At 43.6% G+C, this 27089-nt stretch overlaps 1 protein-coding gene across 3 annotated transcripts in view; it reads left to right on the top strand.

Moving 5' to 3' along the window:
* Positions 1 to 26151, top strand: part of IFT88 (intraflagellar transport 88) — a 63693-nt gene extending 37542 nt beyond the window's left edge. For all 3 annotated transcript variants that reach the window (XM_069601699.1, XM_069601698.1, XM_069601697.1), the window contains 13 exons: positions 1130 to 1216; positions 1599 to 1698; positions 4907 to 4993; positions 7606 to 7792; positions 8642 to 8750; positions 10016 to 10166; positions 10629 to 10744; positions 12084 to 12136; positions 13027 to 13092; positions 16374 to 16480; positions 22229 to 22295; positions 25523 to 25633; positions 25845 to 26151. In XM_069601699.1, the coding sequence (XP_069457800.1) occupies positions 1130 to 1216; positions 1599 to 1698; positions 4907 to 4993; positions 7606 to 7792; positions 8642 to 8750; positions 10016 to 10166; positions 10629 to 10744; positions 12084 to 12136; positions 13027 to 13092; positions 16374 to 16480; positions 22229 to 22295; positions 25523 to 25633; positions 25845 to 25966 (1363 nt within the window). In that variant the 3' untranslated portion in view covers positions 25967 to 26151. The remainder of the gene's footprint in view (positions 1 to 1129; positions 1217 to 1598; positions 1699 to 4906; positions 4994 to 7605; positions 7793 to 8641; positions 8751 to 10015; positions 10167 to 10628; positions 10745 to 12083; positions 12137 to 13026; positions 13093 to 16373; positions 16481 to 22228; positions 22296 to 25522; positions 25634 to 25844) is intronic.
* The last annotated feature ends 938 nt before the right edge of the window (positions 26152 to 27089 follow it).

Genomic DNA, 27089 nt, shown 5'->3' with positions numbered 1-27089 from the left:
AAGGCCCCCTCAGACAACCACTTTGCCTTTTTGCATTTCTTTTTCTTGGGGATAGTTTTGGTCACCCCGTCCTGTACAATGTTACGAACCTCCATCCATAGTTCTTCAGGCAGTCTTCCTACCAAATCGAATCCCTTGAATCTGTTTGTTATCTCCACTGTATAATCATAAATGATTTGATTTAAGTCATAAACTAGAGGTTTTTCCTACTTTCTTAAATTTAAGCCTGAATTTTGCAGTAAGGAGCTGATGATCTGAGCCACAGTCAGCTCCTGGTCTTTTTTTGCTGACTGTATATAGCTTCTCCAACTTTGGTTGCAAATAATTTGACCATCTGGTGATGTCCATGTCTAGACTCGTCTCTTGTGTTGTTGGAAGAGCGTGTTTGCTATGACCAGTGCATTTTCTTGGCAAAATTCTGTTAGCCTTTGCCCTGCTTCCTTTTGTACTCCAAGGTCAACCTTGCCTGTTGCTCTAGGTGTCTCTTGACTTCCTACTTTTGCATTCCAATCCCCTATGATGAAAAGGACATCTTTTTTTGGTGTTCATTCTAGAAGGTCTTGTAGGTCTTCATAGAACCACTCAACTTCGGCTTCTTCAGCATTACTGGTTGGGGCATAGACTTGGATTACTGTGATATTGAATGGTTTGCCTTGGAAACGAGCCAAGATGATTCTGTTGTTTTTGAGATTGCCCCCAAGTATTGCATTTTGGACTCTTACGTTGACTATGAGGGCTGCTCCATTTCTTCTAAAGAATTCTTGCCCACAATAGTAGATATAATGGTGACTGATTAAATTCACCCATTCTCATCCATTTTAGTTCACTGATTCCTAAGATCTCAGTGTTCACTCTCCCCTCTCCTGCTTGACCATATCCAATTTACCTTGATTCATAGGTGTAACATTCCAGCTTCCTATGCAGTATTGTTCTTTACAGCATCAGACTTTACTTTCACTACCAGGCACATCCACAGCTGATCAACATTTCCGCTTTTGCCCAGCTGCTTCATTCTTTCTAGAGCTGTTTCTCTGCTCTTCTCCAGTAGCATAAATTTATATTTTAAGGAGTAAATTGAAACTTTTTATACCATATTTCTAAATAAAACTGTTTTGTTTTTTTGATGTAGAAAAGCCATGGCAGAAAAGTATATCATGACAGCTGCAAAACTCATTGCTCCTGTAATTGAAACATCCTTTGCTGTAGGTTATGACTGGTAAGAAAGAAATTCACTGTGATTGGATGGACATGGTGTTTTCTTTTATTGATTTAAAATTTTGTTATTAGAAAAATGAATAAATAATTGCAAATAGTGATTTCTGCTTATCAAGCAAATCATATTATATGGTAAATTAGCAAAGGACACTCTAAAAGTTATAATGTTTTTAAAAATTACGTATCTATTTATTTTGCGCCAGGTCTTAGTTGGGTACAAGGGGTCTTGAGCTGCGGCATATGAACTCTTAGTTGTAGCATGTAGGGTCTAGTTCCCTGACCCATGTCTAACCCATGCCCCCTTCATTGGGAGTGCATAGTCTTAACCACTGTACCACCTGGGAAGTCCCCTAAAATAACCTTTTTTATGCTTTATTTTATAGGTGTGTTGAAGTTGTGAAAGCCTCTCAGTATGTAGAGCTGGCAAATGACCTGGAAATAAACAAAGCAATTACATACCTGAGACAAAAGGACTTTAATCAAGTAAGTTTTAAAAAAGTGTTTAGATGCACAGGGACTGCCCCCCTCACCTCCCAGGCCTGCTCGCTCTGACAGCCTAGTGTTTGGGTAGGTCTGAATACAGTCAGCCGCCGGGCGGGGACCCTGGGTGGAGTGGGTGAGATGGAGCTCTGCTGGATCCCCTGGTTGTCACCGTCTCCCTGGGTCTGCTCGGCTTGTGTACTTGCTCTCATTTCATGAATAAAACCAGCAAAAAAAAAAGTGTTTAGATGGAATTTCATGATCAAAGCGATATTATTATGAAACTCTTTTCTAGAATACTATTACCTGTGATTATTATGAAGTAGGGTAATATTTTTATTTTTATTTATTTATTTTTTTTAATAGTAGTTTTTTTTAATAGCTTAAGGACAAAATTACAAACTTTATTAAAATAAATGCAATTTATATATTCAAGTATAGCAGCTGAGTCAGAGATCATCTGCTGCTGCTGCTGCTAAGTCACGTCAGTCATGTCTGACTCTGCGACCCCACAGACGGCACCCAGCAGGCTCCTCTGTCCCTAGGATTCTCCAGGCAAGAACACTAGAGTGGGTTGCCATTTCCTTCTCCAATGCGTGAAAGTGAAAAGTGAAAGTAAAGTTGCTCAGTCATGTCTGACTCTTAGCGACCCCATGAACTGCAGCCTACCATGCCCCTTCATCCATGGGATTCTCCAGGCAACAGTACTGGAGTGGGTTGCCATTGCCTTCTCCTAATATTTTTATTTCTAAACATAATTTCCTTTAACAATGCTGTGTTTTAAATTTTGACCTGTTACTCCTATTTCCTTCTTTTTTTGGCCATGCTAGGCAGCTTGCAGGGATTTTAGTTCCTGATCAGGAATGGAGCCATGCCTCCAACAGTGGAAGCACAGAGTCCTAATCATTGGACCGCTAGGGAGGTCATCTTTATCTCAGAGAAAGAACTCCATTAGAGCTGCACATGGACAGGGTGAAGGCCAGTATTGGTAGATGGACACATTCAGGAAAGCTGAAGCCTGTAGCTTCAGACAGCATCAGCCAGGAAAAGAAACCAAAACAGAGATTTACCTGTTTTCCTAATGAGGGCAGGAGGAGAAAGGGGAAACAGAGGATGAGATGGTTGGATGACATCTCCAACTGAATGGACATGAGTTTGAGCAAACTGCAGGAGATAGTGAAAGACAAGGAAGCCTGGTGTGCTGCAGTTCATGGGGCCACAAAGAGTCAGACATGACTTAGCAACTGAATAGCCACAACAATTCTTCTTGGGGGGGATAAAAAACCCCAAACTAACACTGTTTATTTTCATTATTTGTTTTTCTATTTACAACTAAATTTTATTAACTTTTATCAGTTTCATTTATAAATACATTTATATTATTTTACTTATGAAAACAAATGTTGGATACATTCATAAAACATGTAAAGAACGTTTTGAAAACTGCCTACTTCAGAGCCAAAAATACCTGAGAATGTTCCTTCTATTAGAATTTCATTATGTAGTCAGCTTCCCTGGTGGCTCAGAGGTTAAAGCATCTGCCTGCAATGTGGGAGACCTGGGTTCGATCCCCGGCTCGGGAAGATCCCCTGGAGAAGGAAATGGCAACCCACTCCAGGATTCTTGCCTGGAGAATCCCATGGATGGAGTCTGGTGGACTACAGTCCATGGGGTCGCAAAGAGTTGGACACGACTGAGTGACTTCACTAATCACTATTCACTATTATGTAGTCTTTTCAGAATATTATAGTTTAGAATCTTAAAATATGAAATATGTTTTTATTCTGTCCATGTTTTTAAGTGGATATTGGAGGTTCTAAATACTTTTGTTATTTCTTCTAAGTCTGACATCCCATGTGTCCTGCTTGGTCGGGACATCTCATACTTGCAGAGGGTTAAGAACATGCTTTAAAGTCTTCTTGATGCAGAGTGTAGTCACATTTGGATCTGCAGCAGGTCACTTTGTAATGCTCCGGAATCGCTCCTATCCCACTTTTGAGGCTGTTCAGCTGTGTCTCCTTTCCTGGGGCTGCAATCATGTCTGTCCCTCTCTTCACCTCCATCCACAGGGCCCTCATGTTTTAAGAATGTTTCTCAGCCTTTTCTTTCACTGTGCTTATTTAGGCTCAGTGTTTGTTGAATCTTGGCTTCAAATTCTGTTGCCTCAGTAGCTCTCCTGTGCCCTCAAAAGTATTTTTAGTGAGTTATCTGACTTTTCTAATTGTTCTCTGAGAGAAGATGGTCTTCTTTAGGTAAACACTGACTACATCACAGGTTCACAGAACCACTGTCATTGCTCTCTCAGCCAAATCTAATCGTCTGTGGACCCACCAGTTGTGTTCGTAACTTCACTATTTCTTGTTGTTTTTCAGTCGCTCAGTTGTGTCCAACTCTTTGCGACCCAATGGACTGCAGCATGCCAGGCTTCCCTGTCCTTCACTATCTCTTGGAGCTTGCTGAAACTTGGGTCCACTGAGTCAGTGATGCCATCCAACCATCTCATCCTTTGTCTCCCCCTTCTCTTCCTGCCTTCAATCTTTCCCAGCATCAGCGTCTTTTCCAATGAGTCAGCTCTTCTCATCAGGTGGCCAAAGTATTGGAGCTTCAGCTTCAGCATCAGTCCTTCCAGTGAATATTCAGGGTTGATTTCCTTTAGGATTGACTGGTTGGATCTCCTTGCAGTCCAAGGGACTCTCAAGAGTCTTCTCCAACACCAGAGTTTGAAAGCATCAGTTCTTTGGTGCTCAGCCTTCTTTATGGTCCAACTCTCATATCCATACATAACTACAGGAAAAACCATAGCTTTGACTCTATGGACTTTTGTTGGCAAAGCAGTGTCTCTGCATTTTAATACACTGTCTAGGTATGTCATAGCTTTTCTTCCAAGGAGCTTTTAATTTCATGGCTGCAGTCACTGTCTGCAGTGATTTTGGAGCCCAAGAAAATAAAGTCTGTCACTGATTCCATTGTTTCTCCATCTGTTTGCCTTGAAGTGAGGGGACCTTTGTGAAATTTTAACTGCTTCTAGTTTGTCCTTTTTCACAAGTCCTGATAATCACTGATTTCCTGACCTGTCACCTGTTCTCCTTAACACACTAGCCACCCCTGGCCTTTCTGGGTCCTCTGTCCAGGTACGCTAATCTTGTCCCCTACGTCAGTCTAAGTGCTGTCATGTTATCAGGGTAACAACTTGCAGATTTTTCATTTCTAGGCTGTGGAGACCTTAAAAATGTTTGAAAAAAAGGACAGTAGAGTGAAGAGTGCAGCTGCCACCAACCTCTCTTTCCTGTATTACTTGGTGAGTTCTGCTTTTCACAAGCACGTATTGGAGCCATGTATTTTTGTGCTGGTGCCAAGGCAAGGCTCTGGAGGAGCTGGGGGAGCATGACACCAGGGTGAGGCCCAGGGGTGCTGGACTGGCTTTGTGGACAGGAGGGCAAGGGCTGTCCTGGAATGAGGACCTTGGAACTGATCCCAGCTGGGACGTCAGGATGAGAGATGGACTTGGCTGGTTGTCTCTTGGAGGTTTAAGCTTTGATAATAGATGCCGTGAATAGGAGGATCATCTCCCCCAGGTTCATATTTGCAGCCCTCACACCCCATGTGATGGTATTTGGAGCTAGGGGCTTAGGTTTAGCCAAGGCTGTGAGGGGATTTGTGCCTTTGTTAGAAGAAGAGGAGACCAGAGCCCTGCCCTCTGAGGACACAGCAAGTGGGCACCTGCAGGTCTGGACATGGCCCTTGTTAGATACCAGGCCTGCTGGCCCCTCGATCCTTGCCCTCCAGCCTCCAGAACTGTGAGAGTGACTGTTGTTGAAGGCCCAGCTCTGGTATGAAGACAGCAGCTATGTGTTCAGGGAACAAGTAGGGCACAGAGTGCAGGGTGGGGATTGAGGAGGCCAGAGTGCCAGTCAGATGGAGAAAGGAGAGGAGAAGCTCACAGTGTGATGACTCTGATGGGTGGGAGGCACGAAAGGAAGCAGGATTCTTGAGAGCAGAGAGCCGGTGCGGGAGAACAGAGATCCCAGGCTGGAGGTAGGGGTCCTATAGGGGCAGGGAGGGGAGAGAGAGGGCTTGGCCTTCATGCCATCACTTGACGCCTCAACTGACCCTGAGGACCTTCCCTGCTGGGGTAGGTCTGGGCCTTTGTACCTGCAGCTGCTCCCAGGAGGGGCCCCTGCCTGCCCCAGGGTCACGAGCGGGCTGACTGCAAGGCCAGAACCTGGCGTTCCCAGCTGTTCCTGGACAGGTCTCCGCTGCAGCCAGCCCGTTAGATTTAGAAAATCTTCAGTGGACTTTGTGAAGATGGTTTACTTCCTGACCAGATTTTATCAGCTTGGATGAGTGTGCAGGAAGAGACCAAGAAAAACTTACAAGGAGGAGGAGAACTGAGTGCTCAGCCAAGCAGAGCCACTGTAGCCTCTGACCAGTGACTCACTGCTCCTGGTTCTGTGGGAGTGTTTGAGGTAGAGTGACCAGTCTGGGGTGTCACGTGGGTGACATAGTCCAAGGTGTGCGGCTCGTGTCCAGTGCGCGGTCTGTTGCTCTGTAATAAGACTTAGTGCTTGAAGTCACTAAGGCCCCCTCACATCCTGCCTGAAGGGCCTGGATTTACCTGGCATCCCATCACCTGAGGCTGGGAGGTGCTCCTTCCATCTCACAAAACTGCTTGCTCATCTGCCAGGGTCCGTGAGAGCAGAGGGCCCTGTGCGCATGGAGTTTGTTGTCCTATTGGGAAAGGTGGGGGGGGGGGGGCGCCGCGGGGGTGGGTGCACTGGGTGGAGGGTGGGGAGGGCGCGGTTGTCCTCAAGGCAGCTCTTGAGTCTTGCTCTCCCCGCCCCTCGGTGCTCCCCGCCCCCCCACCCCGGGACCCTGAGGTCATCCAGCCATAGCATCAGGCTCAAAGCCATTTCTAGCCTCCATTCCTGACTCATCACCTCTGCAGCAACCCTTCACTGCTTTTCCTGCAACCTAATCCAGTAGACAGTGTTGCATGTTTCAGTGTTTATGGCAGCAGCACCCAACTGATAGGTACTGATTCATAAATCACAGTGCAGAGTCCCCACAGGTTCTCATATGTGTGTGCTCAGAGCAGTGTCGCTTATGATAACCATAAGTGGCTGGAAACACCCCAGTGCCCGTCAGCTTGGTGGAGAGGTCCCTGGGACGTGGCTGCCCCCTCTGTGGCCCACTGCTCAGCCTGGCACAGATCTGGGCCATGGTCATCAGCAGGAGGAAGAACTGGACTTTGTGGCAGGGAGCGAGTGAGGACAGCCTGGGGCCCAGGGGCGTCTCCACACCAGCCCTGCAGCTGTAGACCAGGAAGGACCTTCACCAGGGTGAGGGAGGGTGGTGCTGCCTCACATGCTGGAGCCCCACAGCCGCTGGACAAGAACCACAGGGGAGGGGAGGTGGGAAGCTGGGTCCCTCCCTCAGCCAAGATGACGAGGCACCAGCAGTTATGTGAGAGGCCTGCACAGGGCAGGTGAAGGACGGCCGTGTCCTTGTCAGGCAGTGTCAGAGTGACACTGGGGATAGAGTGGAGGCCGTGGACTGTGGTGATGCAGGGATCCATGGGCCATGCAGCCAGGGTGGCGGTGGGGGCAGTGGTGCCTTGGTAGCTGTCTGGGTGTTGTAGGCGTGGGGAGCTCATATGGTGACAGGAGATGGAGCCACTGACTTCTGAGTGGTGGGGTGTTCAGACCATGACTGTGGAGAAGTCATTCATAAGAAACTTCTTGATGATTAAAACTCATCTGTAGGATGAGTCTGGCAAGACCAGGATATGTAAAATGTGTATTTCTCCTATCTGTAATTTCAGAAAGTCCATTTATCATGTCTGTAATCTCAGAAGAGTTAGAGAAGGTGTGAAGAGCTTCAGGTAATTTGTGTGTTTGATACTTTATTTAGGAAAATGAATTTGCACAAGCCAGTAGCTATGCAGATTTAGCTGTGAACTCTGACAGATATAATCCGTCGGCTCTTACTAATAAAGGGAATACAGTCTTTGCAAATGGAGACTATGAGAAGGCAGCCGAGTTCTATAAAGAGGCTCTAAGAAATGACTGTTCTTGCACTGAAGCGCTTTATAACATTGGTGAGTAAAATGGGAAAGTTGCCCTTTTTTTTCCACCCTCCTGGGTTGGGGCTGGGTGAGAGGAGCTGGCAGGGAGGAATGAGCAGTTTTAGTGGCATAGGCAGACAGTGAAGCTGCATGTGAAGAAAGGGGTAGGTAGAAGAAGGGCAAGTGTAGAGCCCTTGGGGCAGGAGGTCGCTCACCAGGCACCTGTTTTAGCTTCTTCATGCATTTAAATGTGTCTCCTAGTCCATTGCTTGAAGGAGCTTTATTAGTTCTTTCGTGAAAGGGAATTTTTCTGTTTTATGTAGTCATATTTGGCTTTTGAAAACTTGTAGCTTATTTGTTTATTGCTTTATGAAGCCCTTCCCCACCTCAAGATTACAAAATCATTTTCTTCTGTTTTCTTTTCATACTTATATAGCTTTGTTTTTTCTGTTTTTTGAATAAATTATGAATTTATTCAAAAAAAAGGAAAAATTCGAGAGGACTCTGGGTTTTTCATCATACTTGGTCACTTGTCCTGCCACTTTTACGACTTGTTCCTTAGCTGTCCTCAACCTCAAATGCCCACTGACTGAATTCTGTAACCCAGCTCGTTTCTGAACTGTTTGTTATATCCTTTCTATCCATTTGTCATTCCTGCCCCACTCCCCATTTTAAATTATGAAAGCTTTGGGCATGTTTGGTGTCTCCCAAACATCAATGGAATTTCCTATCTTCTCTCCCTTTTTAACAAATTGTGTTCATTTTTATTTTGTCTTCTGGATGAATATTTACCATGTTTAAATATTCATTCTGTTACTTTGAGAAAATTACTACGAGTGCTAGTATTTATAATTTATGTTTTTTCTTTTCCTTCTTTTCGAGGCCTTACCTATAAGAAGCTAAACCGGCTTGATGAAGCTTTGGACTGTTTCCTGAAACTTCATGCAATCCTAAGAAACAGCGCCCAAGTCCTTTACCAGATAGCAAATGTGTATCTTCCTTAAGAATGGTTTCATTAATTCACTCAGCTGGTGACTTACTAGATAAGCTTAACCAGTGAAGTAATTGATGGGGATATATTTTAAAATCTAGCTATCAGTTTAATATGTGATGAAAATATTATTTGAGTGATCCTGTTTTAAAGGGTCATGTGCATTATAGGAGGAATTATTTAGAAGTGGCAGCTATTATTAATCTTTAGAAATAATAATTGAAGTAATTGGGTGTCATATCAAGTCCACACAAGCTCTTCACTGAGCATAAATTAGACCCTTCAGGGAGCTCCGTGGTAGCCCAGTGGTTAGGACTGTATGCTCTCACTGCCAGGCCCTGGATTTGATTCCTGGCCAGGAAACTAAGATCCTACAACCTGTTCATTGTGCCAAAAAATCAGAAATAATAATGTTTTACATATTGTCTCCTGTTCTTCTGGTAGGGTAGATAAAATTTTTTGGCTAAAAAATTTTAGTTGTAGAGCAGATAGTGTTTGTTATTTCTTTTAGCCTTTTTTGTTTTGTTGAGTTCTTTTCTCCTGAGATGTCACTGTTAGGACCTGCTGGTGTCTTCTTCCTGATCAGTTTGGATCCAGACAAACAATTGATGTGTTTGAGGCTATTTGAATACATTTCCTTATTTTTATGTTTTTCTTGTGGTGTCATGTTTGTCATCATTAAAAATAGAAGACTTATTTTTCAGTGAAACTTTGGATTGAAATATTTTCATTAAGGTAGCTAATACAAAATAATTAATTAATAGTCTGTAAGTATTGGTATGAATAAATTATTTTAATGTATGCAGAGGATTTACAAGGTACAGAGCTACAAAAAGCTGTCTTGGGCTTGTACTATAATTAGAAAAAACTCATCGGAAAGTACACAGAAACCATTCTTTTAAAATGTTGCTCATGTTAAGAGAGGGTGAATAATTGAACACAGCATCCACGTGTCTTTGTTAAGAACAAATTTTGGATAAGATGTTGAATAAAACAGCACACTGTTAATTCTTTTAGAAATGTGGCGATCTTAGTGGGTAGTGATGAAGCAGAAGGAAAAGCAAGGTGTACACAGGGACAGAAGTGCTGTTTCCAGTGAGACCCCATTTTTCATCCTCATCTCTGAAGAAAACCTGGAGTAAACAGTGTTACATAGCACATTAGTATAGACTAAGAAACATTTTTATTGAAATGTTGGCTTTAGGTTTGCTTCTTGATCAATGAATTTAGAAAAATTATGTTATCCTTAATTAAAATTGTCTAAGATACGAGTTAATGGAAGATCCCAGTCAAGCTATGGAATGGTTGATGCAGCTGATCAGCGTTGTTCCCACTGACTCTAGGGCCCTGTCTAAACTGGGAGGGCTGTATGACAGCGAGGGGGATAAGTCCCAAGCGTTCCAGTACTACTACGAGGTGGGTGTGTGGTCTTGCCTACCTTCCATGAGTTATTTTAAAGAAGACAGCAGGCCTTTTAAGTTTTAGAAATTAGAAATGCTTATTAGCTTTTAAATGAGTAGTGATTTAAAGTAAAGCATCTGTGGAATATAAAGTTAGTTTTTGATTGATTTTAATAAAAAATAAAAATAAAAAGTTCAAACTCATTTTTCTCCTGAAGGATGATTTCATTGCGTTTGAATCTATTACATATTTAATTTGACTCAGATTGTGTATCAGTACATTAAAAAGATGTTTATAGATAACTGAAAAATGTGTCAAGCGAATCTTAAGTTCTCCAAATCTTTTGCAGTTTCAAAGCTTGTACAGTGCTTCTGACAGCTGGTGTGTTTTAATTAAGACATGTCACACTGGGTAAATTACTGTGGCCAGTGGGTAAATGCTGCAGACTGAACCGTTGTTGACTAGTTCACTCTCCAGTCGTATAGGTATTTCCCGTCCAACATTGAGGTCATCGAGTGGCTCGGGGCCTATTACATTGACACCCAGTTTTGTGAAAAAGCCATTCAGTACTTTGAAAGAGCTTCTCTTATACAGTAAGTAACTGTTATGATTTTGTGTTTAGTTAAATGCCTGAAATCTGATAGACGTGCTGCTCTCCTGAACAGTTATAGTGAACATTCATTCGTCATTTCCATTTTCTGTGTTTCATTTGACTCAGTCTTTATTGTGATAAATATATTTACTTTTTATGCACAAGTTAAAAAAAAAACTTCTTTAAGGTACTTCATGTTTTTCACATCTCAGCAAGCAACTATTATTTCTTTGTCAATTAGAAAATTACTATCTCAGTCCAAGGGCAGGGTTTAATTTCTGAAAGAACCCTAATAGAAATGTTTCACTTGTCTCAATTTATAATTGATATGCATTATACAGTTTAGTGTCATATCTTTTTGCCTTTTCATACTGTTTGTGGTTTTCTTAAGGCAAGAACACTGAAGTGGTTTGCCATTGCCTTCTCCATATATTATATATTAAGAATGAAACTTTTAAAGATGGCTTTAAGTTCATATCAGAATGTTCTATACATGTCTGATTCAAAAATAATTGGGTTATACCATGTTCTGCTTTGTATTTGGCCTAACTGAATTTTAACATTAAATGTGGGAAAATGGAGGTGGAGGACAAGGTGGGGAGGGAGTGGTTACGAGGATAAATAAGACACAAAGCCATATTGTGCAGCACAGGGAATATAGGCTATATTTTAGAACAACTTTAAATGGAGTCATTTGAATCACTATGCTGTACACTTGAAACTAATACTGTAAATCAACTACATAATTGATTTGGAAAAATAAAGTGAGGAGAACATTAATTATTCCCTAGTCTTTTATTTTGTCAAATTTTTTCTTAGAAATTTTTAATAGTAGTCTTTAGAAATCCTGGTCATGTTTATTTTAGAAAAAAAATTCATTTATTTCTTTTTAAGGGGATAAAAAAAGGATGAGTAGAATTCTTTTTTACTTTATTTTTAGTTGAAGTCTAATTGTTCAAATACAAGGTCAAAAATTGCCTTTAGGTACTAAATTTGCAAGCCTAAGGCTCAGTTTCCAAGCCCGAGGTACTAAGCCAAAGAACTGGCAAAGGTTTAATATAGAATGCTGAGAACTTTACCCAGATTGATGAGCTTTATTCTTACAGCTAAATGAAGGTGTGAGTTAGGTTGAAGGACTCTGAATCTAAATCTCCTGATATCAAAATACAGCAGATGATGGTGAAGGACATTATATATATATGCTGCTTTTAATAACAAAATGATCTAATCATATATCAAAAAGTAATCAGAAGATAGTATAGGTAAATGGCTTTATAAAGTTGTATGACCACAGATTATTTTTGTTTCATCTAATTTCATCTAATTTATTTCTTTTATAGGCCTACACAAGTGAAATGGCAGCTGATGGTAGCTAGTTGTTTTAGAAGAAGTGGTAAATGCTCTTATTCATTTTAATATATGTTACTTCTTTCTGTCATTTAGGTCATTATGTATATACATGTGTTCTGATTTTGTGTATTTATTAATATTAACTTTTGATAAGCACACATATTTGAGGCATTATATGAAAGACACAGTGGTTACCACAATAAGGAAAAAAGTTATGTTCCTGTTGGCAGTATAACCTCTCTGTGTACACACATTTTTATTACATCAGTTGCCTGAACTCACAGAACGCCCGTCTGTGAAGTGTATGTGTGAGGTCCTCTGGGCTGAGCTCCGATGTGTAGGTTAGGGGAAGAGAAGCTGCCTCAGCTAACCTGGCAAAGCCGAGCTGGACGCTCCTGCTTAACCTTGGTCATTCCCGCCAGACTCTGAGGGCGGCCGCGCTCTTGTACACGGAGGCCTACACAGGGCCAAAGCTATTTCCTGAGATTTTTGCAAACATCTTTGATCCAAAATTCACTTTTTTTTATTCTTTGCTGATATGTGAAGCTAAATTACTTTATTATAAAATAAAATGCCTCCTATAAACTTCTTAATGTTTCAAAATAAAAACTGCAAAACAAGTTATTTTTCATCTTTTCCAGGTAAATAACATTGCAATTAGTCTCTCAAATTATTTTAAGAAGTAGAACAAGAAGTAGAACTAAGTTTCAGCCATCACTGGTTTACATCTGCTTTTATTCCTTTTTCCAATTTATTTGTGCATTTTCTTCCAGAGGTTGTATTAAGAGTGGTTACTTACATTTGTGGCAAGTATGAAAGTCATTCTTCTAAACCAGTGAAGTGGTGCCAGCATATGGAATTTAAATTAGTCCTTGGCTGAATGCTGTGAATTTCTATAATTGCTTGTTTGTTTGTTTTCTCTTTTACTTACAGGTAACTACCAGAAAGCATTAGACACTTATAAAGATATTCACAGAAAATTTCCAGAAAATGTAGAATGTAAGTGGGACTACAGTTTATAACTTGTGAGGGTATAGGTTCTCACATTTTATGTCTAGATGTAATAATTACCTTTGCTACAGTAGCTGCATATGTAGATACCAACCTATAACTTTTGGTACATGTATTCAAATATGTGATGATAGGATCAGAAAAATTGACTATGCAAGTACCTGGTGGTGCTAGTGGTAAAGAACTTGCCTGCTAATGCAGCAGATGTTAAGAGATACAGGTTCAGTCTCTGGGTTGGGAAGATCCCCTGGAGGAGGATGTGGCAACCCACTTCAGTATTCTTGCCTGAAGAATCCCATGAACAAAGGAGCCTGGTGGACTGCAGTCCATATTGTCACAAAGAGTTAGACTGAAGTGACTTAGCACACATTTTTATAGAATTTAATTGTAGGTGGATTTAAATACATCATTGGGAAATTTCTTGGCAGTCTAGTGGAAAGGACTTCACCCACTCACTGCTGAAGGCCCATGTTCAATCCCTGGTCAGGGAACTAAATTCTGCTAATTCCGTAGCCTGGCCAAAAAAAAAGAATTTTTTTAAAAGTAAGGCTTCGGTTAAAAACAAATAAATATACCACTTAATTATCTTCTATAGCAAAGATATCTATATTTCAAAGCTTTATGAAATTTTAAGACTATATTTTGGTTTATTATTGATTTTTTAAAGTTTATAAACTCTGGTATGTTATAGAAAAGGCCTTTTAAACTATCCATTTAATATATAACTTTTTGAGATTGAAAATATACCTTTAGAGTTTATGATAATAGAGTGCTAATAATCTTGCTGATACTGACAGCAAATGAAGTTTTTATTAGATTATTTTTAAACATTATGTTATACCTTATTTCCCTTTTATAAAGTTGGCTTTGTATAAAATATTTATCACAATCTTACTGCACAGTGGGTTTGATGCAATTTGAAGTAATAATGCAGTGTTGCAGTAACAACAAGATCAGGATCCAGAAGAGGACAAAATAACTGTATTCTGTGTGTTTACTCAGTTGCTCAGTTGTGTCTGACTCTCTGTGACCCTCTGGTCTGTAACCTCCCAGGTTCCTCTGTCCATGGGACTTTTCAGGGAAGAATACTGTATTCTAGGTTGTATATTCTCACTAAACTGTATTTGGCCCTGAGCAGCCTTGGGGCTTGGAGAAGGCAATGGCACCCCACTCCAGTACTCTTGCCTGGAAAATCCCATGAATGGAGGAGCCTGGTGGACTGCAGTCCTGGGGTCGCCAAGAGTTGGATATGACTGAGCAACTTCACTTGCACTTTTCACTTTCATGCATTGGAGAAGGAAATGGCAACCCACTCCAGTATTCTTGCCTGGAGAATCCCAGGGACTGGGGAGCCTGGTGGGCTGCCGTCTATGAGGTCGCACAGAGTCGGACACGACTGAAGCGACTTGGCAGCAGCAGTAGTAGCCTTGAGGCTAAAGGAAAAAGAGAAAACACGGTGGTTTGTATGAATGAAATCTTTAATATTTATGAGCAAATAGGAAGTAGTTCTTTTGGAGTAAGCAGATCTGTTCAGCTCTTGCTGCAGTCGTGTTGAGATGCCTAGGAGGGTGGGCAAGGTCACTGAGAAACGCTGGCACTCCTGCTAACATCCCTGCAACAAGTAGAATACGTGTGTGAAAAGACCATTATGAATGTTGTCCTTGTGACTATGTACACAAAACGGCACGTTTCAGTAAAAACGGATCTTTTCTGGGCCAAGTTTTCAATGGCACAGTCCAGTCCAGGGGTTAGATATGCTGCATGTTCCTTCAGTAATATTTTTGTCAATTTGGCTTTTGTGAAAAGCAGAGCTCAGAATTATGGCCTTGAAAGGAGCCTAGGAGCAAGGGGTTTTGTAATGCTGCTCAGATGTGGGTTCATTAGATCACAGCAGTTTCCAAACACCAGTCAAAAAAAACAGGATACATGGGGATTACTTGTAAAGCCTGTAAAAACCACAAATCCATAGCCCAGCCCACAGAGAGTCTCCCTGAGGTTAGCAGTGAACTTGGATGTGTGATTTTTTCCTGTTTCTTTTTTTTTTTTTTTTAACAACTTTTAATATAATTCTTAAGCTTGGCCACCCTGGGAAACTGATGCTTTAGATATTAAATGGGAGCAGTGATAGAATAATCATTATAGTAGTCCCAGCCCAGGTATTGAACCCACATCTCCCACATTGCAGGCAGATTCTTTACCAGCTGAACCACAAGGGAAGCCCAAGAATGCTGGAGTGGGTAGCCTGTCCCTTCTCCAGCAGATCTTCCCAACCCAGGAATTGAACCCAGGTCTCCTGCATTGCAAGTGGATTCTTTACCAGCTGAGCTATCAGGGAAGCCCATTATAGTAGTAGTAATAGTAATTCCATTTTGGAAATGGAAACCCAGCAGTCTGCTAGGCAGAGTTTTCCAGCCTCTGCACCACTGATGTTGGGGATTGGATAATTCTGTTGTGGGGTGGTCGGAATGTCTAACAGCATCCTTGGCCTCCACCCACAGAGTACCAGCTGCATACCTTCTGTTGGGTGCTGCTAGGTGTCCCCTGGGGACGCACTTGACATGGGTGAAGGACCACCACAGTAGTCACAGCACCTCTGCATTGTACGGCAGAGCGAGCGCCTCCCAGCAAGGCCACATTTCTTTCTTTAAAGAGAGTTTAGGATTCCTTATAAAAGTCGAACGATTATCTACGCCACAGGGAATGTCCAGGATACTTGGGCCTGGGTAATTTTCAGAACAGGTATAATCAGTAGCCTACCTTGATGCTAGCATAGGAGAAACACCTGCACCCATGTGCAGCCTCGCTTTGAGCAGAGTATTTTTCTGATGAACCCAGAAAAGTCATCAGGTGACTGCAGTGCTGGTACATGGCACTGTTCCTGCCCTATGGACGTGGCAGAAAACAAGACAGATGAAAATCCTGGCCTTGTAGAGCTTGGATTCTAGTGGTAAGGAAAAGACAATAAATATATAACATGTCAGGAGTTGTAAATGCATAAAGGAGAAACAGGTGAGGAGCTAAAGGCTCGAATTGTAGATGTCATGGTCTCCCCTGAAGGGCAGCGGGCAGGTGTGCCAAGTCGTTCTAAGCCTTCCTTCAAGGAGGCCACTTCTTGGAAGGCCAGGGATGCAAACTGCAGAGATTTTTCAGGAGAAACAAACACTATTTGTGAGCATCATTCAGACTGTGTCCCCGAGGATCGAGTATGTTGATTTGTTCTTTGAACACCATGTATAAACACTTCTCTGAAAATGTTTTTCATAATTTAGGTCTACGTTTCTTGGTCCGTCTCTGCACAGACATTGGATTGAAAGAAGTTCAAGAATATGCAACAAAACTAAAGAGATTGGAAAAAATGAAAGAAATCAGAGAACAGGTATCTCACATGAATGAGCTGAAACCTGCTGTCTGTTGGTTCTGAAAACATCAGCCTTTTGTTCTCATCTGAGTGATGTCAGGGCTTCTGTCAATAAAACTAAATTGAAATTATTTTTATGCTGTAGCATGAAAGGAGAGATAACTGAAACTGTAGTTTTAGCATAAATTTCTGTCAGAACCTTGTTCTTAATCAGAGGAAGTGGATTAGAGTCAATGTAGTCCTTAGTGGGTGGCTACTAATAGACTAACAATGGTCATTTTCCCACTACAAATAACCGTAGATTAATTTATAGACCTGACTTCAGCTGGAGAGTCCATGCCTGTGGGAACCAAGATGCAGGGACTCGTGTGTAGCAGTGGTGGTTTTTTGTTGGGCTGCTCTGTTGTATAGTAGGACATGGCACTGAGAATAGTGCTGGTGCCTGAAGGGTTGTATGTGTTTGTGTTCCCTGCAGTATTTTTACTTCTGAAAGTGAGTACTCCCTCCTGTGTTTGAGACTATTTAAAAATTTAATGTTATTTTTGAGTATCTGTCCTTCATAGAAAGAAATATATTCTTTAAGCTTAAACTTTTTCAAGAACTTAGATAATTACCTTAGGTAATTAAACCCAAGTTCCATATTTGCTTTCAAAATGTGGTTATCTTGTGTTTGCTTGGAGGATGTGATCTGTTTTATTCTTTTTAAAATCTGTCCTGGATTCTCCAGGCAAGAACTCTGGAGTTGGTTGCCATTTCCTCCTCCGGGGGATCTTGCTGACCCAGGACTGAACCTGTGTCTCTTACCTCTGCTTCATTAGGAGGCAGCTTCCCTGATAGCTCAGTTGGTAAAGAATCCGCCTGCAATGCAGGAGACCCCAGTTCCATTCTTGGGTCGGGAAGATCCCCTGGAGAAGGGATAGGCTACCCACTCCAGTTTCTTCCGTTTCCCTTGTGGCCCAGCTGATGATGAATCTGCCTGCAATGCAGGAGACCTGGGTTCAGTCCCTGGGTTGGGCAGATCCCCTGGAGAAAGGAAAGGCTACCCATTCCAGTATTCTGGCCTGGAGAATTCCATGGACTCTATAGTCCATGGGGTCGCAAAAAATCGGACATGACTGAGCTACTTTCACTTTCTTTACCCCTGCACCACCTGGGAAAACCTCATCAAGCTAAAAGAACTTTAACTTAGTCTTACAGAGCAGGGGCCCCGCCCTATACCTATCCTGGCCCCGGAATTAGATCTCTGGAGTCCAAGAGTCTGTGTTTTAAAAATAAGTTCTCCAGGTAATTTTTTAATCCACGATGTTCAAGAAACACTGGTCTAGAGTTATGCTTCTGAAGGGTTACCTTCAAATGATCAAACACCAGCTTAGGATACAAAGTCTGATTTAAAGGGAAAAGTAAACACAAAATAAATTAGGCCATGGACTTTAAAAACTGTTTTCAAATGAAGAAGGATTTGTGTAGACCTGGTGGTTCAGACGGTGAGGAATCCACCTGCATTGTAGGAGACACGGGTTCAACTCCTGGGTCGAGAAAATCCCCTGGAGGAGGAAATGGCAACCCACTTCAGTATTCTTGCCAGGGAAATCCCATGGACAGAGGAACCTGGAGGACTACAGTCCATGGGGTCACAAAGAGTCAGACATGACTTAGCGACTAAACCACTGCCACAGAAGGACAGGTAAATGGATTCAGGTTTATGTGGGTCACGATAATGGATCTCGCCAAGCCCCTAGATCTTGTATAAGATATTAAAGCTGAAGTTCATTTCTGTGGACTGACTTTTCAGAGGAGTGTGTCCTTTTCTGGAACATTTATGGAGAAGATGACTGTTCTCCCTTTGTGCTCTGGGTTGAGTTCCTGGGCCTGGAGGGAGCCTGCACCCTGTTCCTTGGGGGCAGCAACAAACAGCTGGGCAGGGTGGGACACTGCAGCCCCCAGCAGTGCTGGGTTCTCAGCATTTTGTATTTCTGCTTTCCTGAACATAAAAACATTAGTTGCAAGAAATTTGTGAAACTTTGCTGTACAACCGGAAAAGAGCAAAACAAGAAGAGCAGGAATTGAAGACTGAATATTTTAAATACAAGAAAGAGAAAAATGTTAGCCCAAACTAGAGAGAAGTAGAGAATAAGAGGGAATAACTAGGAGGCAAAAGAGGATGGGAGTGAGACAGTTTACACAATGCAGGAAGTTTTCATTGCTCATCCAAAAATGAAGCATATTCATACTTTGTTCAATTTTAGAAATCGAATTTCTAAATTCTTAAATATTCAAAAAGAGAATTCCCCAAGAGGGAGGAGTTATATGCACATATACAGCTGATTTATGTTGTTGTACAGCAGAAACTAATAAAACATTGTAAAAAGCAGTTATATTGTAACATTAATAAAGAATACCTGTCTTAATATTTGTCATTCCCATCCCCCCCCCCCCCCAGAGAAATCAAACAGTTTCAAGAAATTGTTTGTTTTGGCCAACTTAAAATACCGTGGCACATTCAAAATTAATATAAAATGTAGTTGGTACTTATCCCTAAATTTCCAATTATTTCCAAAAGCTATTTGAGCAGAAACCTTTTTGGCTATATTTCTTAAATGGAAAGAGTCCATGTGAAGAACTCTTAAAGGCACAGCTGTAAATTGACTGTAAAGGAAATTGTAATAAAAGTAGCAAGAATATTTTGCACATTTTATATATTATTGCATTTACAAAGTTGAAGAAAGAAAACCCATATAACATTTATCTTTGGTGCAAAACATGTAGTGATTTGGGCTGGACGACACTCTCCAGGTGAGGCTCCGGTGCCTTTTGCTGAGGCTTGGGGGCCTTGTGGGCTTCCATCGCTCTGTGCTAGTCCTAGGTTCACCTGTTCAGGAAACAGTCGAATGGGAAAGGTGCTCCAGAAGCTGGTCACCTGGTGGGAGAATAAAAAGAATGCAGGTCACTTCTGCCCAGCCCACAGACACAGTGTGGTCCTCAGAGAGGGTGTGGCTGGAGCTCAGGGCCTGGCGCAGAGGTGGGAAGGTATGAGCTGAGATGTGAGCAGGAAGGTACAGCCACGTTCATGGGTTTTTTGGAGCTGAAGCCACAAAAAAAGGTCTTCAGTTTTGTTTTCTATTGAATTTGAAGTCAGTCTTCTTAAGGATCCTTAACTTGTGAACATCTGTTCCTTGTTCTAAGACAAGGCTCTAACTCTTACGGAATAAAAGCCCTGTGGTGGACAGAACCCTGGGCTTTTGTCCTTCTTACCCCCAGTTAGCATTCGGAAACTGTTCACAGTGAAATCAGGTTTGTCCCAGTCTGTCACTGGCGTTGCTAGAAAATGGCCACATACTTGGATGTCAGCAACATCCAGTCACTGGGAGAGTTTGCAGCCCCACCCCCACCCCCGGGTCCTGTGGCGGCTCTCCGGGGGACAGGCGACAGTGTGGCCGGAGGGCGCCACATGGTGGGTCCCTGTGGGTGAGCAGTGTTGTGTGTTCATGGCAGGGAGGGTGCCGTCTTCCAACACTCCTCTGTTTACATTCTTCTCTCATTTTTCTCCCAAAATGGGAATGGCATCTTTTTTTTTCATATTATTGGAAAAACAAGTGTTATTCTAAAAATATAGGTAGATGACTTTAGTAAGTAGTATTCAAATTAAAATGTGTAGAGAAAAATCTGAAAATCATTAAACCATGACTTTGAGATCACTATTATTATTATTTTGGTATTTATATTCCCAAGCATTTTTACAAATATGTACAAACATATATTCAATATGCATTTTAAAATGGGAACTTTTTTTTTTTTTTTTTTTACAAAAGTGAGATTTTTACAAAATACTGCTTATACCCTGCATTTCCCCCCTACTTAGCAAAACAACCTGGGGAGCTTCCCGTGTCCCTGAATGCAGACCCCGGTCATTTTTTGTGGCTGTTCTGTCACATAGCTGTTTCCTTCACATGTCAGTCTTGTATCCATACCTCACTCCCCTAGATCAGTCCAGATTCCCAGGAACTTTATGAGGTGTCGAAATTCTGAGAAGATGGCAGCGTCTCCTCTCCTGGCATCAGCACAGACCACATGCTGAGAAAGAAATGAGACAGGCTTCTCAGTCCCTGAAATGTGCCTGTGTCCCTGGGCCTGTGTCTGCACCCGCCCTGTTCACTGTGGGGCTGGGCCCCTCAGTAAGCCGTTACTGTTGTACCTGCTCCATTACTCTTCTTCCAGAAGGTTCCCCCAGTCTGGACCTGTCCCTCCTGCCCCCAGGTATCCCTCTTCCTTCCCTACTGGGAGGAAGATTATATGGACATTTGTCTTTACGAGTTTAATTATTTTGTCATTGTCTAAGTCTTTAAATATGCTGGTAATTATTCATCTATGGGCTTCTCAGGTGGCACTAGTGGTAAAGAATTCACCTGCCAATGCAGAAGACACAGGAGATGCAGGTTAGATCCCTAAAGTCGGGAAGATCCCCTGGAGGAGCAAACAGCAGCCCACTCCAGTATTCTTGCCTGGAGAATCCCATGGACAGAGGAGCTTGGTGGGCTATGGTCCATGGGATTGCAAGGGTTGGACATGACTGAACATCTAAGCACAGATGAAAACCAAGTTTCTATAATCTGAGTATAGATATAAATATTTTTATTTTGTTACATCATCTTTGGGTTTTCTTTTGTCTGTGGAGGCAAAGGGAGAGATGGGGTTCCCAGTGAGGTTTCTTTTTAATAGAAAATAATTTGAACATGTTTACCTATATTTGGAGTTTTAGGAGTGTTTCATTGTACAGACTTGAGTCTTGGATCATGGAGAAAAAGTGTTTTCTTCTTCCTAGCAGACTACATTATCAATAACCCCATCCATGACCTGATAATTTATAAATAAATTGGAGAGTTGTTGGGTTTGAGGGTGTAAATAATGTGTCCTTTGAGTTATTTATGGAATTATGTTCATAGTATTAAAGATCTAAATAAGATATCAACCTTTGTTGAGAAAATTTAATTCAGTTATAAATAGTTGTCCAACACTCTCTGTTTCTATTTACTGAATACTGTTTTCTCTCAACAAACCTTTATACATACAAGAAACTGACAGTGCTGGAGGCAGGTTCAGTATTAATTCAAAGATTCTAACTTGGGCAAAACACAGAATAACCATAAGATTCAGAAAGAAATCTAAGAATGTCACAGTTTGGAGATAAATTCTAATGACTTATGGGTGCTTTATATCTAGGAAAGTAGACTGTTGGGCAGACCTTAGGTGTTTGTGAGATTTAATACTGCCTTTACTGTGGAAGGTGAATTTTAAAGCCCGGCTGTCCTTTTCCCCCTGAAACAGTTCTGGTCCAGTGTTGTCACATGAGGCTAAAGCAGAAACAGCCCACTCTCAAGTCCCCTTCTCCCTCCACCTCTTTAGCTGCTGTGTTTAAGATCTGAGCTTTCACATCTGGAAAGTACTTGGTTTTTAAATTACTTGCAGAAGCATGGGTGACCCTGCGCTGTTAATCCCAAGTGCCATCCGTGTGTGTAGTGGGACTGGGGTCTCCACGTTTCCTGCCTCATTTCCAGGACAGCCGGGCCTTCCTCCTGTGGGACCAACTCCAGGGCAGGTCACATGAACCCGGCTTGGGAGGCAGGACCAGTCAGGCCTGGGGGCTGCGTTTTAACAATAAATCAACACTTGGCTATGGTGGTCCCTGCAGGATATCATCTATTCTTATTTTCACTGAAGCAGGACTTGTGTCCAGCGTGTCGTTGTTAACATGTGGTCTTCTTGCTCTAGCGCATCAAGTCTGGCCGGGACAGCAGCGGGTGTCCCCGCGGCCGGAGAGACGGGAGTGCGGGCAGTGGTGAGTGTCCATTTCCCTGGAGTGGCTAGGGTGGGCAGATCCTAGTGCACTGGCTTCTGCAACCCCTTGAAACAATCCAGAAACGTCCTATTTGTTTTTTTATATACAGCAAGCCTCACTTACTTTCACTTTTAGTCACTTATCTCACTTAAAGTTACTTTTCTAAGCATCAGCCTGCTGTATTATGAACAGGTGTTTGCAGGCGTTAGTTGTTAAGGAACCAGCCCTGTTTCTGCTGATTGATGAGTAAATGGTCTGTGTTGTGTAGATCATCGCAAGCGTCCATACCAGTGAGGTTCGCTGTGTCACAGTGTTCAGATGGTTGTTGTAAGGAGGGGTCTCACAGGATGCTGATGGACCTCTGCATGTCAGTGCAAAATTGGTGCCAGCCTGGGCACTGGGCAGCATGCCTCTGGACCAGCCACGCAAACCCTGCTGCTTTGGGCTGCTCCTGAGTTCCTGCTCTGTGACTGTTTGTAAAATTGTTACTTAATAAGAAGATTTGTTATGTTTTCCTCCTCCTTCCCGCCACCCCAACCACCACCCCCTCCCCCCCACCCCCGTCAAAAGAATCCACCTTCTTTCTCTATTTCAGGGGGTAGTAGAAGTGATATTTAGGGAAAGTTGGGTGGTTTTAAGGAAACTAATTAGAAAACCAAGTGCTAAATTGGGATCCGAGTTGTGTCCACACTTAGCCCCGCCATGCACACAGAACTGACTTCATCCTGTTGTCTGCTTGTGGTCCAGGGGTCACAACACAGGCAGGCTTGGCCCACAGCCTAGGGATGCCTTTCTTTCATCCCTTCATTACTGTTGGCTGCACGCTGGGTGCCAACGACATGAAACAGGGCCCTTGCCCTCAAGGAAGTCAGGATCAGTTGACTTGGAAGGACCCACTAGCCCTGATCTACTGTGGGCGCTGCCTGGCGGAGTGGGACATGGCCCAGACAGCCTCTCCTTGAAGGCGGGGCTTTGCTCCCCAGGTGTGTGCAGCCACTGCAGGCAGCAGGGTGCCTGGATGCCCCGAAGGGCAGCCCCACTACTCCAGGGGAACCCCAGCTATGTAACAGTCCTGGGGTCACCTCAGTGACATCTCATTACTTCAGTGAAATGGGAATGTTCACACCAAGGATAAATAATGGCCCAGGATAGCGTCAGGTCAAGGCAGGTTTTATTCTTGACACGAAGCTGTTCCCCCCAGAAACCTGCTTTAACGCCGTTTGGAATTGGGGTTGTAGATGAGGAACATGGGCCTGCGTGCACCAACAGTTCTCAGCAGCTGGGAAGTTGTGGATCAGCCTGTGCGTTCTTGAGAAGAGCCTAGGAAGGGCCCCAGCAGCCCTCTGCTCCCACTCCCCTGCTCTTAGGAGGCAGGTTCCTGGGCTGTGAGCGCATTTGAATTGGGTGTCCCTTTAAGGAATAACCCTAGGGGAGCGTCAGTTCTTTACTGAAGTTCAAGATCCTACGCTTCCCTCTAGAAATCCTCGGTTCAGAGTAAGCAACTGGTTCCTCCCAAACCCACCACCAGACTGCCTTCCCGGGTCATCGTGGGCTTGTGCGGTGTGGCTGAGGCCCCTAGAAGGCCTCACGTTTAAAGTCCACTTTGGAAGCTCCGGCCCCCCTAGCCAGGTGTCCTGAGAGCTGCTGAAGCTGAGTCAGAGCCTGGAGGACAGTGTCCAGCCCCAGAGAGTGTCCCCAGGCCCTGGGATGCTGCCTCAGGCCGAGGAGGGCCAAGGCTGTGTGGAGAAGGGCCTCCTGGGGGCCTCCCCACTGCTGCTGCTGCTATTTCTTAGCAAATTTTCCCTTCTCTCATCCAGCTCATGTCAGCCCAACACAAACATGCAGTCCTGGTGCACAAACAAGCTTCTGGGAGCTGAAGCTGGGCTTCCCGATGGGCCAGGTATCAGGGCCTGGCCCTGGGTGGCACTCGGCTCTCTTGCTTCACTCTTCCGACACTTCCCTTTTTGTTCCTGGTTTTCTGTCATCGCCAATGGCCCCCACACTGTCCCGGAGCCTGCCTGTCAGCTCCTCTGCCTCCAGTTCTCTCAAGCCCGGGGCCAGGCTCTCCCTGGCTTTAGGGTCTGAGTCTATGGGGCTGTGGCACCACCTGGATTCCTCCCCACTTCACCTCCTGGGCCCCTCCTGCAGCACCATGGGCCCCCCGTGGACATGGCCCACCCTCAGCAGCGTCCTCTACCCTCACTTGCTCACTGAGAAACAGCACAGCCTGTGTGTTAAAGGGTGCCCAGTCCTACCACTTCCACTTCTGCCCTGGGAGACCCAGTGATGTGCGTTCACATCTCGGCGTGGACATCTCTGGTGGTTCTGTCTGGGTGAGAATCACAGTTCATAAAGGGGAAAGGGATTTCTTCATGAGTTCAGTTGAGGCCAGACCTGAGCTGGTTTAAGTGTGGTGTGTTGAAATAAATGCCATGCCTACAACTGGAGTTTTAAAGTGTTGCCTAGGAGAGAGGACCATAGGGAACATATAATCAGAATTATTAGTTTGTACAAAATTGCTCTTTTTGAAATGTTTGAGGGCCTTTGAAAATGGTTCTTTTTTGTGCATCAGACTGGTCTCATTGTAGCCTTATTTCTCAGTAATTTGTTTTATAAACCTCAGTGCCCTTCCTCATGAGGGGTCCTCAGGTTTTATTGTGTATCAGAGTCATTGGGAAGGCTGGTTAAAACAGATACAACCCCAGCCTTTCTGAGCTGGCCAGGACGGGCCTGGGATTTTGTGTTTCTGACCGGGTCCCAGCTGTGGTGGTCCCAGGGCCACACCTGGGAAACCACTGCTGCATCTTACAGGAATGACCTTGTGTAGGTGAGAGGTCACTGCTGCCACTTTTCCACCAGACTCACGGCCATGCAGTGAGAGTCTGTGGCCTCCTAGCCCACTGAGGCTATGAGGCTGGGGTGGCTCCCAGGCTGCACACAGGTGGTGGCCCAGCCCCTCCCCCCAAACTGGGAGACCTTCGCCAGTGTCTCCAGCACCTGGTGGGATGTGAGCCATGTAAAGACTACTCAAGTGATGCTCTGACTATAGTAGAGCTTCCCACCAGGGGATTTCTTAAAAATTTCAGAAGACGAGAATTACATTCCTTGGAAACTGGCTGTCAGATGAAACAACCAGCCTGTTTTTTGGCAGATAACTATACTGTAAGATTCATAATGCAGTGTGGTGTTCCCCCAGCGTGTTCAACACCTGTTGTTTCTGTTTCCAGACAGTGGCCAGAACTGTAGCGCTGGCAGCAAAGGCGAGCGACTGAGTGCCCAGCTCCGAGCACTGCCTGGCACAGACGAGCCTTATGAGAGCAGCAGCAACAAGGAGCCAGGTGAGTGCCTGTGGGTCTGCTGGGATGGCAGAGGGGCGGACGCGTCCATCTGGGGGTCAGTAGGTGTTTCTGAAACACAGACAAAGCTTCTCGTGACTTGGGAGGCGTTCCTGCTCACTTCGGGTTGCTCACTGTTGACAATGAGTCTAACTGGTTCTACATTTGCTGTTTTTCCTGTTCCTCTAATGTCACCATCTGCTCTGAAACCCAGATGCCTCCTATGTGGATCCACTTGGCCCTCAAATAGAAAGACCCAAAACTGCAGCCAAAAAGAGAATGGAAGAGGATGATTTTGCTGATGAAGAGTTAGGAGATGATTTGCTTCCGGAATAGTAAAATTTTAATGTGTTATTTATTAAAGGAAAGAAGTCACCTTACAAGATTATACTCATGTTGAATTTTGGATTAAATATCCAAACTTTATTTTTGTACACTGTCTAAACTTTTAATAAGTGTATTCTGTTCTATGAGTTATGGATTTAGGTTTTGTTTTTAATGGAATAAAAACGTGAAAATAACACTTAGGCCAGCGACTGACTTACCCTTTTGAAAACAATGATCCACAGTAGGAAGTAAATCTTCCCTAGTGGCTCAGTGGTAGAGATTCTGCCTGCAAGGCGGGAGACTCAGGTCCAATCCCTGAATCACGAAGATTCTCTGGAGATGGAACTAGCAACCCACTCCAGTATTCTTGCCTGGAGAATCCATGGACAGAGGAAGGGGTCACAGAGTCGGACACAACTGAGTGACTAAACAACAGTAACAGTGAAATATGGACAGAAGTAAATCTTGCAGCATTACCTGGCACCCACACCCACGTAAGTATCCTAATTGCTGAGGTATGTGCTGCTCTTTTCTGTAATTTCTTAGACAGTGTTAGTAATGAAAGCACTGTATTGACTTAATGGCTTGTGGCTTGAAAAATACTGTGCTCAGATATACCCTTGATGAGTTGTTGTTCAAGCAAACTTGCTTGGTGTTTGGGGACTGAGTCTGGAAGTTTTGCCTGGTGGGCGCTCCAGCACTAGTGAATCAGTTGTGTCTTGAAGGCAGGAAGGTGTAGTGACAGGAAATACCAGATCTTTAGCCTCTCAATCTTTTCTGTAATCGCCTCCTCCTGCAGCCTCATAGCACCAACCAACCAAGCAATGGCAGCATCAAGGGGGCTTCCCCATCAGGACTCTGGGTGTAGGGTCAAGGCCAGGACTGTCTGCGTCCTCAGCAGTGCACCGGACTGGTTGGCCATGTCCTGTGGACTTGCACTGGTGGGCAGTCAGGGAAGTGGCTTGTCTGTAACACCTCATGAGAGAGGAGGGCCCATCTGTCTCATCTGACCTTGTTTCTGCCATGTGCATGCTTCTGTTAGGTGCAGGAGAGAAACACCTAATTAGAGCATGTTCCCTGCTCCCTAGAAAGGTCGTGACACGATGGGGCAGGTGTTCAGCAAATACATGAG

Source organism: Ovis canadensis, chromosome 10 (genome assembly GCF_042477335.2).
Source record: "Ovis canadensis isolate MfBH-ARS-UI-01 breed Bighorn chromosome 10, ARS-UI_OviCan_v2, whole genome shotgun sequence".
Taxonomy (NCBI): Eukaryota; Metazoa; Chordata; class Mammalia; order Artiodactyla; family Bovidae; genus Ovis; species Ovis canadensis.
The sequence above is the reverse complement of the archived record's forward strand: the minus strand, read 5'-3'. Positions and strand labels throughout refer to the sequence as shown.